Source organism: Papio anubis, chromosome 8, assembly GCF_008728515.1.
Source record: "Papio anubis isolate 15944 chromosome 8, Panubis1.0, whole genome shotgun sequence".
Lineage (NCBI taxonomy): Eukaryota > Metazoa > Chordata > Mammalia > Primates > Cercopithecidae > Papio > Papio anubis.
In genome coordinates, this window is record NC_044983.1 from 17924067 (window position 1) to 17936129 (window position 12063).

The 12063-nt window shown below is 43.6% G+C and overlaps 1 protein-coding gene across 8 annotated transcripts in view; it reads left to right on the forward strand.

Moving 5' to 3' along the window:
- The first annotated feature begins 120 nt into the window (after positions 1-120).
- INTS10 (integrator complex subunit 10) overlaps positions 121-12063 on the forward strand; it is a 35625-nt gene continuing 23682 nt past the window's right edge. For 3 of the 8 annotated variants that reach the window (XM_009212614.4, XM_031669413.1, XM_031669414.1), the window contains exons 1-9: positions 523-1032; positions 1632-1830; positions 2919-3022; positions 3725-3864; positions 6103-6184; positions 6970-7110; positions 7546-7717; positions 8472-8641; positions 10090-10223. In XM_009212614.4, coding sequence (XP_009210878.1) covers positions 3763-3864; positions 6103-6184; positions 6970-7110; positions 7546-7717; positions 8472-8641; positions 10090-10223 — 801 coding nt within the window. In that variant the 5' untranslated portion in view covers positions 523-1032; positions 1632-1830; positions 2919-3022; positions 3725-3762. Of the gene's footprint in view, positions 1033-1631; positions 1831-2918; positions 3023-3724; positions 3865-6102; positions 6185-6969; positions 7111-7545; positions 7718-8471; positions 8642-10089; positions 10224-12063 lie in introns of all 8 variants that reach the window. The other 5 variants (XM_009212610.3, XM_021942084.2, XM_009212612.3 and 2 more) reach the window with 3 other exon arrangements.

A 12063-nucleotide genomic window follows, 5' to 3' on the forward strand; every position in this document is an offset into this window, starting at 1 on the left:
ATTGATTCTGGCTGGAGGAGATAATTATAATAATAGCGTAGTTATCTTTCTGTGGGTTTCACGTCCAGAACACTTCAAACATTTAAAAACCCTTGCTGGGTCAGGGATTTAGTCATCTTTGCAGCTCTCACGGACGGCACCCACCAAAGAGCTTTCCAAGTATTTCATTGCTCAATAAACGTTTGTTGGAGAAACCGGCGAATAAAGATGAAATAATAAAACGTGGACGGATTTCGGAAAGAGAAGGAACTCCCGAGCTCATGCTTTGCACGATCACCCTCACCAGCCCCAGGAGTTTTCGCGTAAATCGAAGCCCGGGAAGTGAGTCGTAGGCAGCGGCCCCCGGGGAAGGCGTTTCAGGCCGGCCCGGGTGGTGAGTGCTTTCCGCCGCCTCCCCCACACTCTCTGCTGTTCCTCTCAAACTTCTTCCCAGCCTTCCACGCCGCGGGGACGCCCAGGGACCGCCCATCCCCCGGGACCGCCCGTCTCCCCGCCCCCGCCCCCGCCCCCGCCAAACTGAGCAATCCCCAGAGAGGATGGAAATAGCGAAGTGGCCTAGCGCCTGCCCGCTCCCGCGCATGCTCCCTGACTTCACCAGGGTCACGCTGCAGCCCCGCAGGAATGAAAATCCACTTCTCCGCATTTTGGAGGTGACCTGGAAGCGGTTCAAATGCTCTGGCTTCTCAGAAGAGGAGGGGACCGGGCGGTAACGGGGAGCCAAGGGGAGGCGACGGCTCGTAAAACCCGGAAAAGCTTTCCCGATCCACTCTGCGGGCCTCTGAGCGCCTCCAGACATGCGCAGTAGCCTCCCCCGCGGTGGCGGCAGTGGATGCCGTGGCGGCTGAGAGTCCAGAGCCGGACGTTCCCGCCGCTTCGGGCTGGCGGCTGGAGAGCGCCCGCGTCATGTCGGCCCAGGGGGACTGCGAGTTCCTGGTGCAGCGAGCCCGGGAGTTGGTGCCGCAGGACCTGTGGGCAGCCAAGGCGTGGCTGATCACGGCCCGCAGCCTCTACCCCGCAGACTTTAACATCCAGGTGAGGTCCCGGCAGTGCATGCGGCCGCCCTGCGGGGAGGTGCGCGTTCCGGCTGCCCGGGCCCAGAGCTGCGCCTGCCTGGGGGCAGCCGCCTCCTGCCCGGCCCCCTCTTTTCTCCCCTCCCACTCCATCTTCTCTCCCCTCCCATCCTACACCTTGCTCCTACACCTTTCACCCGCCTTGCTCCTACACCTTCCAGGAGCCCTCTCCCCAGCCCTTGAGAGACGGCCGACCCCGCTTGAGGTCGGGTGCGCTTGTGTCCCTGGGGCCCTGCTTGCCATCTGGCCTAGACAGCGCATGATCGCCACTAGCAAAAGGCCATTCGCTCGTTCATTCATCATAATGGCAGCCGTTTGTTCAGTGCCAGCGACTTTGGAAACATTATTCCACTTAATCCTGGGAGCCTGAGATTGCAAGTGAACCCCAGGGTCCCACTCTAAGCCGAATGACAAGGCTGCCATATATGTGGCGGTGTGTCACCAGGCGGAGCTTCACTCGCAGGGCCTCCCTTCCCGCAGGAGGGCCAAGGAGAGATGCTGGATGAGCTGGGAGCCTTCCAGGCAGGGGTGAATGACCAGGGTACCTGATGTGTGTTGCAGTATGAGATGTACACCATCGAGCGGAATGCAGAGAGGACCGCCACCGCCGGGAGGCTGCTGTACGACATGTGAGTGGGACGCTTGTCATCACTTTTACTGCACTGCATCTCTCCATGAGGTTTTGTTTCTGTCTGCAGAAGTGGGAGTTGGGGGAAGATCTTCAAGTTCATCTACATCTTCGATACCTAAAGCAAACCTAGTAAGGAGTCCAGGTCTGCCATAAATTGCTGACATGGCTTTTGCAGAAGAGTTTAATTGTTATTCTTATGTTTTATCCTTGTTAAAACTTCTGTTCCATAATTTATTCTAGAAAGAATATGTGCTCATTGCAAAAATTCAAACACTACTTCTTATAGAGATAAAAAAGTGAAAGTGCCTCCTAAACTCAACCAGAATTAAGTTTTGTAGGCAGTCTATCTATACATATATACATAATACATAAATAGGTTTTTGGGGGGAAGAGGTGACAAAAGTGAGACCATACGACCCTTGCTCTGCAGCATGCTTCCTTTACTCACTGTAATGGATCCCTTCCCATATCAGTTTGTGGAGATCCACTTCATTCCTTTTCATGCCTATGTAGTATTTCATAGCCACTCTTCTTGGTAGACATTTAAATAGATAGTTTTAAATTATTTGAAATTGTGTTCAGTGTGTCAACAATTTTGTAGTCATATTTTGGTGTTTTTCTGTGGAATAGATTCTAAGACATTTTCATAGTTAAAGGTTATGCGCATTTGAAAGTTTGATACACTATGAAATTACTCTCCAAAACGGGTGATCCCAATCTACATTACCACCAATGGTGTATAAAGAATGTGTTTTCCCATGCCCTTCCCAACATTGGATATTATTAGTCTCCTTTTAGTTCCTACCACTGTGATAGGAGAAAATGGTATCTTGCTATTTTTTAAAAAAATATGTACTACTCGTACTAAGATTCAGTATTGTTTCAACTGTTTTCTTTGGCTGTGTGTATTCTGTGATTTGCCTTTGCCTATTTTTTCTTTCGAATAGTTTGTTTTATTCTTGTTGACTTTTAGGATTTCTTTCTATATTATGGTTACTTGTCTTTTCACCTGTAAATCCCACTAAAGACTTATGTGAGTACTCTCATTTTTATAAATCAAATAATTCTTATTTTTACATTTTTATTTTGGTTTGTTTTGGCACGTCTAAGCATTCACTTGGAATAAAGGAAACTTTTTCACCAAACGCTAATGTTTTTTCTTTTGGATACTGTATAGACTTTGACATTTTAATTTAATGTATTTATTTTAAAAATAGGTTTGTGAATTTCCCAGACCAGCCGGTGGTGTGGAGAGAAATCAGCATTATTACATCAGCATTAAGGAATGATTCACAGGACAAACAAACCCAATTCTTAAGAAGTAAGAATAATGGTGTATAAGTTACCATTTCTGGAATACCGAATCATAGATAGTAATTTCACACACAAAAAAGTCACACCTGGGGTATTGATAACCATATGTATGTTTTATTCTTGGCAACCAAAGTCTATAATAATGTCACTCAGTTCCTTGATTTGCTTAGAACCGTTTAAGCTTCTTTAAAGGATATGGATTTGTCAGTGAGACAAGGAATTAATTGTATATATTTTTAACAGGTTTTACAGTAACCAGATAGCAGCTATAGATTAACCAGCTCTCCACAAAACAGGAGAGAAGCTTTTAGTAATTTAGAAGCTTCCTCTTTAAACTTCTCCATGTTGCTGTCGTCAATCAAAGATTTCAAATTCTACGTAAAATAGCAAGTAGATGTTTAGGTCATTTCAGCTTCAAAAAGCACATGCTCTCTATCTCAGCCTGCAACAGGCATTCTTGTGACCATTCACATATGTCACTGTTTTTTGAATTTGATCAGTCTTCCAAATATTTTACCATTATTCAGCAAACATCCTGTGCTAGATACTATTGGCCCCAAAAGGCTGCCAGGTTGTAGGTAAAACTTAACCACATTGATTTCACATGTAGTGTTTACTGTTCTGTACATGAAAATGCCTTACTCAGCACTTTTGCTGCAGTCTTTGCTGTCCGCAAGAAACTTTTAAAAGTGAAATGTGTTTCGTACAGGTTTATTTGAAACTCTGCCTGGTCGGGTCCAGTGTGAAATGTTACTAAAGGTCACGGAACAATGCTTCAACACGTTAGAACGATCAGAAATGTTGCTTCTACTTTTGAGGCGCTTCCCTGAAACGGTGGTGCAACATGGGGTGAGATTTTATTCTTCCCCTTCTCTTAATATAAAATACAATGGGTCATCAACAGATTCATCGGTATGGTGAGGAGCTACAAAGCAGAAGTTTCTGAAGAGCACTGGTGAAGATTGAACTGAAATAAAAGGTTCTTTGTTAGTAAAGCTAAACGGACATTCTTTTTACCAAATTTTATAAGTTTCCAGGAGAAGCTGTTTTATCAGAAAAGTTACCAAGCTCTGACAGTACTATTTATTTGCAATCCATATGGTAAAAAGTAATCTTTTTCCATTGTATTCTACAATGTGCTTTTGAATTTAGGGTACAGTTTATAGTCTTTTAACAGATGCGTTTTTCCTGTGCTTCTGCCCTATGGAGACTGTTTTCATTCTATTCCTGCCCCTTCCCTTCATCTGTAATAATTATTGAGTGCTATTGGCAGGCATGGGTAAGTGCTAGGTATCTCTTATCTTCCTAAACCCCCTGAAGTAAATAGTATCCCACTTTACAGATGATGAAACTGAGCATTTCATGTTTTTGTAACTTCCCATAGCCAGTGAGGTGTCAGGAGTCAAACCATTCATTCGATTGGTTCATACTCTGTGGCTTATTCTTTCCCATGCCATTTTTCTGGCATCTGGCCCTGGTTAATCATTTCCATACCTGCTTGTGTTAGTCTCCTAGGGTTGCCATAACAAAGTACCACAAACTGGGTAGCTTAAAACAACAGAAAGACTCTCACAATTCTGGAAGCTAGAAGTGTAAAAGCCAGGTGTTGGCAGAGCCATGTTCCCTCTGAAGGCTCTGGGGAAGACTCTTTCTTTACCTCTCCCTGGCTTCTGATGGTTGTCAGTGCTCTTTGGCATTCCCTGGCTGGCAGCTGCATCACTCCTCCAGTTTCTCCTCCATCATCACATGATCTTTCTCTTGTGCCTGTGTCTTTACATGGTCTTTTTTTGTTTTTTGTTTGTTTGTTTGTTTGTTTTTGAGGCAGAGTCTTGCTCTGTTGCCCAGGCAGCAGTGCAGTGGCATGGTCTTGGCTCACTGCAGCCTCTGCCTCCTGGGTTCAAGCAATTCTCATGCCTCAGCCTCCTGAATAGCTGGGATTACAGGTGTGTGTACATGGTCATGTTATAAGGACGCTAGTCATTGGATTGAGCGCCTTTCTAATCCACTATGACCTCATCTTAATTAATTATATCTACAAGGGCACTTTTTTTTTTTTTTTTTTTTGAAACGGAGTCTCGCTTTGTCGCCCAGGCTGGAGTGCAGTGGCCGGATCTCAGCTCACTGCAAGCTCCACTTCCCGGGTTTACGCCATTCTCCTGCCTCAGCCTCCAGAGTAGCTGGGACTATAGGCACCCGCCACCACGCCCGGCTAGTTTTTATTTTGTATTTTTTTAGTAGAGCCGGGGTTTTACCGTGTTAGCCAGGATGGTCTTGATCTCCTGACCTCGTGATCCACCCATCTCGGCCTCCCAAAGTGCTGGGATTACAGGCTTGAGCCACCGCGCCCAGCCAAGGGCACTTTTTTAAAAAAAAGTTAAGATATATATGAGGTCACATTCTGAGTTTCTGGGGGGATATGAATTTGGGAGACACTGTTCAGCCCAGCACACTTTCTGGTCATAACTGTGACCTTTAACCTTCTGTGTGATATTACCTTTTGCACTTTTCCACTCCTATGAGGCATCCCTGTGTGGTCACAAGGAAGCTGATACCAATGTCTTAGTGGATTTGGGTAAGGGACTATCTACTATGCTAGGGCATCAGCAATGGAAAGGTAGCCTTAAAACTCTGACCTTTCTGCCCAGTCTACGCCAGACTGTATGACTGGCTACTCCTGAGAACTTATCTTGAACATGATACGTTTTGTCTATATTGATACATCTTCATGTAGAGAATAAACTCTAGTTTCTTTATTTCTTAGAAAATCTCTGCCTCTAGTTCCAGTGCTTCCTTTACATTTCTATAGACATTTTGTTAATTCTTGTTAATCGTTAATTAGAATTTTGCTAATTCTGAAGAGAATAACCAAGACAGAGTGGTCAGATGTTCAGGTGAATTTGGCCTTCTAGGGTGTGTGGCTGGTGCATTCTTTTACTTTCTAGTCTTTAAAATGTGATTATTTGTTTCTCAGATAAGTTTGATTACACAAACTGTGATAAGTAAAAAAAAAATAAAACCCATTACTTCATATAGTTCTGACAACTTACGCTGTAACACATTTAAATGATTAATTTTGTTTTGAAATAGGTTGGCCTTGGGGAGGCACTGTTAGAGGCTGAAACTATTGAAGAACAAGAATCTCCTGTGAACTGCTTTAGAAAATTATTTGGTAAGGAAAATTGTATTCTCTATTACTTCTATGGTAAGTTAATATGCTGGGGTAAGTGTTGGTTCAGGGATAAGCTCATATATGGAAGGCAAAGGAGCTCTATGTGTTATGGCATTTAAGTTCTTTTTTTTTATTTAGAAAGCATTTTAGCTAGGCATGGTGGCTCATGCCTGTAATCCTAGCACTTAGGGAGGCTGAGGTGAGTGGATCACGAAGTCAAGAGATCGAGACCATCCTGGCCAACATGGTGAAACCCTGTCTCTACTAAAACTACAAAAATTAGCTGGGCGTGGTGTTGCAGGCCTGTAGTCCCAGCTACTAGGCAGGCTGAGGCAGGAGAATTGCTTGAACCCGGGAGGCGGATGTTGCAGTAAGCCGAGATCATGCCACTGCACTCCAGCCTGGTGACAGAGCAAGACTCTGTCTCAAAAAAAAAAAAAAAGCATTTTAAACAACTTCTAAACTTCCGTTATGTAAGATCTGATACCTCTGAAAGAATATGATAACTGTATATGTAAGTATGAAGCATAATAATAAAGAAGCATCTGAATTCAATGGAAGAACTGCACCCTCACCCACAGCGTAGAACTGCCCGTGTGTTTCCTCCCTGACTCCAGCTACTGGTGTCTCTCTGCACAGCACATTTTGAATACATGAGTCATAAGGGATTTTCCCCCTATATATTTTAGATACTACATCAAATGAACTCTAAAAGCTTTTGTATCTGTTGGAACTCTAGGGTAGATAACCTAATTAATTTATTTCTTCTTTTTCTCCTCCAACAGTTTGTGACGTCCTTCCTCTAATAATTAACAACCATGATGTTCGACTGCCTGCCAATTTATTATATAAGTACTTGAACAAAGCAGCTGAATTTTATATCAATTATGTCACTAGGTCTACTCAAGCAGAAAATCAGCATCAAGGTAAGGAGGAATATCCTGTACTTTTATTTAAATAGGCTTTAGTAAAATTGCAAATTCAGAAACCCCTCAGTGTTCTGATTATTCTCCTCTGGATACTTACTAGTTTGGGAGTGTTTCAAAAGATGGTATCTAGAAAAAAATACTAGAGTTAAAAGGTGAGGCTTTTCTGGAAGCAATGCCACCCCTTGATCCAAACAGTCTTCTGGCTGAGCTCTAACATTATTGCATGGAACATCATACATGTACCATGATGAAGTAGTGGAAATTACTTCTTGCTTATACCAGTGGCCTGTTGTCGGTCCTTGAGCAAAACATAGATGTGTTAGAATTCTGTGCTCTGTGCGTTTTCATGGGGAGTCAGACTTTCTTCATCAGGTACCACGTCAACAATAAGTCATAATGTTAACTGTAGGTTCCTTTTTTCTTCCATCTCAGGTGCCCAGGATACATCTGATTTAATGTCACCTAGCAAACGTAGCTCTCAGAAGTATATAATAGAAGGGCTGACCGAAAAATCATCCCAGATCGTGGACCCTTGGGAGAGGTTGTTTAAGATTTTAAATGTTGTTGGAATGAGATGTGAATGGCAGATGGATAAAGGAAGACGGTAATAAATAGCTTATTTCCAGAATTGCCTATTGATTCTTTTGGATCCTTATAAAAACGAAAACATGCTTTTTAAAACTGTAATATGCATAAGTATAGTTTTTGGGCAAATTTTGTGACACTCAATACTTATGCAAAAGAGGATGGTTTTTCATTTTATCAAAAGATTTCTGGCTGGGCACAGTGGCTCACACCTGTAATCCCAGTGCTTTGGGAGGCTGAGGTGGGCAGATCACTTGAGGTCAGGAGTTTGAGACCAGCCTGGCCAACATGATGAAACCCCATGTCTACTAAAAATACAAAAATGAGCCAGGCATGGTGGTGCGTGCCTGTAGTCCCAGCTACTTGGGAGGCTGAGGTGAGAGAATCACTTCGTCGGGAGGCGAAGGCTACGATAGGCCAAGATCACACCTCTGCACTCCAGCCTGGGCGACAGTGAGACACTGTCTCCAAAAAAGAAAAAGAAAAAAAAAAAAACAGATTTCTTACTGAAATATGAACTCTTAAGACGATGTTGTGTTTGAACTTCTTGCTACTTCAGAGAAAAGCTACTTAGCATGTTTGTGTCATGAAATCTTGATCACCACCCTAATTCAGAAGGGAAAAGTTACCATTTATCTTGGACAATAAAGAATAGTTTTACATGCCTAGAGCAACATTTGGTACATGTAATGGCACCACCAGAGCTTTCCTTTAGACTGTTTGCTGACCAGCCCAGAGTAATCGAGTAAGTTTCATCACTCCTTCTTTTTTAGAAGCTATGGAGATATTTTGCATAGAATGAAGGATCTCTGCAGATACATGAACAACTTTGATAGTGAAGCACATGCGAAATATAAAAACCAAGTGGTGTATTCCACCATGCTGGTCTTCTTTAAGAATGCGTTCCAATATGTCAACAGCATACAGCCGTCTCTCTTCCAAGGTTGGTTTGCAAATTTTACAGTGTCCAAAAAGCCGGTTCATACTGTGGGGATGGTAAGGAAGATGAAAGTGCTTATCCACTATTGTTGGATCCGAATAACTGTGGGGCGGTACCAGTCCTTTTTATAGTTGGTGATTTGGTTTTGTTTAGTTTGGCTTAATTGGTAGTTTTTATGTAAGTATGTTTCATTAAAAGTTTCTATATCAAAGGGCATAATGGTACTGCACAACTAAATACAGATATCAAATGCCACTATTTTGAAAATAACGGCAGGCTGGGCACGGTGGCTCACGCCTGTAATCCCAGCACTTTGGGAGGTGAGGCCAGCGGATCACTTGAGGTCAGGAGTTTGAGACCAGCCTGGCCAATATGGTGAAACCCTATCTCTACTAAAAATACAAATATTAGCCGGGCATGATTGAGAGCACCTGTAATCCCAGCTACTTGGGAGGCTGAGGCAGGAGAATCGCCTGAACCCAGTAGGCAGAGGCTGCAGTGAGCTGAGGTTGCACCTTGCACTCCAGCCTGGGCGACAGAGCAAGACTCCATCTAAAAAAAAAAAAGAAAGAAAAAACCAGTAGATGTAACAACATATTTAAGTAGATTTCATGAAGACATCACAATAGGCAAAGATTTATTCAGTAAAATATCCATTTTATATATAGAGTGTATGCATAAATATACTGTGGAAAATTTGAAAACTGGAAATAAGAGTGAAATCACCCACAATCCTTCCAGTATAATACAGCATTTGTTTTTATGTATTGCCTTATAATATCACATATATTTAGATTTTGTTTGGAATTTGTAACTATAATGTAAGTATAATTTGGTAGTCTTTTTATGGTACTTTAATGACTCATGATCATTATAAAAAATTTGCAGATACATAACAAATACAAAGAAGGAACTGTCACTTGTATTCCACTACTGACAGGAAGTCTTTAACAATTTGGTATATATCTTTACAGTCTTTTTTTTCTGTGCATCTACTTGTTTGTTTACCTAATTGAGATCACACTGAACATATTTTTAATGACTTTGTCAAGACAGTTGAGTAAGCTTCTCCCTTGTTTTAAGTATCCTTTTCCTAGCTGCATTTTTAAATTATTTATTTATTTATTTTTTAAGTCTTGCTCTGTTGCCCAGGTTGAAGTGCAACGGTGTGATCTCGGCTCACTGCAACCTCCGCCTCCCGAGTTCAAGCAATTCTCCTGCCTCAGCCTCCCGCGTAGCTGCGACTACAGGCGCTGCCACCGTGCCTGGCTAATGTTTTGTATTTTTAGTAGAGACAGGGTTTTGCCATATTGCCCAGGCTGGTTTCAAACTCCCGAGCTCAAGCAATCCACCCACCTCAGGCTCCCAAAGTGCTGGGATTATAGGCATGAGCCACTGCGCCCGGCCTTCTTGCTGCATTTGTAAGTGTTGGTGTTTTTCCCCATCCTTAGGTCCTAATGCCCCGAGCCAAGTTCCACTGGTTCTTCTCGAAGATGTATCGAACGTGTATGGTGATGTAGAAATTGATCGTAATAAACACATCCATAAAAAGAGGAAACTAGCTGAAGGAAGAGAAAAAACCATGGTAAGGCTTTCAAATATACTTATTAACAGATTGGATGGGACGGTTTGCTAGAGATGAATCTTTGTAAAATGTGGCTCTGGAGCTAAATCGATAAAGCTTGCGTTTTAAAATTGTATGATATATTAATAATTACTAAGTCAGTGGTTCTCCACTGGAGGTGATTTGCCCTTTAGGGGACATTTGGCAATGTCTGGAGACATTTTTGGTTGTCACAGCTTGGTGGGGAGGGGCCAGGGATGCTGCTGAGTACTTCACAGTGTACTGACCAAAAGGTCAGTGATGAGGTGGAGAACCCATGGTATACATTCCTTACACATGTTTTGACTGAATGGCATTGATTCCGTTTAAAAAACAAAACCAACATGGCATCGGGCCTCTAGAGCAGGGTGCAGTGTGGGGTACCGGCTTCAGAATGGAAAGCTCTGAGGTGTGCAGGGCAGCAGGAACAGCCTGTGGGCAGATGCAGAAAAGATTTCATGAAGGAGGTCAACACTGAAATCAGTGCTGAAAGATGAAGGGTTTTGTCCGTTGGCTGGGAGGTAGATTTTGTTGAGAGGGAAAAGTTTGCACAAAGATGCAAGAAGCCCGAGAACGTGAAGAGTCGTCAGTCCTAACCTGACCAAGCAGTGCCCCAAGCCCGTCGAGGCTGTGCTCTGTGGTTACAGTGCTTTTCCCTCGGATCTTTGCGCTGCTAGGTCCTTGTCACTTGGTCCCAGCCCAAATGAATCTCCCTCTGAGGCTTCTCCTGAACACCCATCTGAAGTAGCTGTCCGGATCTCTCTTTTTATTCCTCTGTTTTAATTCTCTGCGGCATCCTCCTTGCTATCTGTGTTTTCTTGTTTATTCACTGACTGGTTTACTTCTTCACTAGAGTACAAGCTCCGTGGGGCCTAGCATTTTCTCTACCTCATCCTGTACCATACCCCAGGCATCTGAGTAGTGCCTGGGCTGGAGCAGGTGTGTGGCGACCATCTGGTGAAGGAGGGACTTCCCATTGATCCCTCCTGGGTTTGGCGTGCAGGCTATGGGATGGCTGTTTAAACCTGGCCCAGCTGTTCTTCCTTCCGGTTTTTTTTTGGCCTGTCAAGCACTCATCTAGCGAGCCCTGTTCTCATAACCCGGCCTTCCACCCAATCTGGGATTTCCATCCATTTTTGTTTTCATGGTCTTAACTGATTTCATCCTGATTTTCATTCTATCCCTGAGTCTGCCCCAACCTGATGCAGGTCCAGACCTTAAAGGCCCATGAGCTCAGCTCAGAGATATCTTGCTTTGCTCACAGTGTTTTGTTTGTTTAAATAAGCTAGCATTTAAAAATTAGAAACCAGGCTGGGTGCAGTGGCTCACGCCTGTAATCCCAGCACTTTGGGGGGCCAAGGTAGGAGGATCACCAGCCCAGGAGTTTAAGACCCACCTGGGCAATATAGTGAGACCCCATCTCTATAAAAAATGAAAAAAAAAAACTAGCTGGCTGGTGGCATGCCCCTGTCATCCCAACTGCTTCAGAGGCTGAGATGAGAAGACCCCTTGAGCTCAGGAGTTCAAGGTTCCAGTGAGTGATGACCACACCACGGCCCTCCAGCCCGAGCAACAGAGGGAGACCCTGTCTATAAAAATAAAATAAAATAAAAAATAGAAACCTAGCATTTCTCATAACAATCCAGATTTCTGACTTCCTTTTTGTAATTAGGTTATCTGATCACACTGGCCCCTGGTGGTAACCCACAACTGGAGTTGGGGGGTGGCCCACATCATTTCTCCAGCCAGCTTAACATCACAGGCACGTGTGACGTCACAAGTGGCTGGTGCTGGGACGGGCCTCTCCTGTGGGCATCTGTCC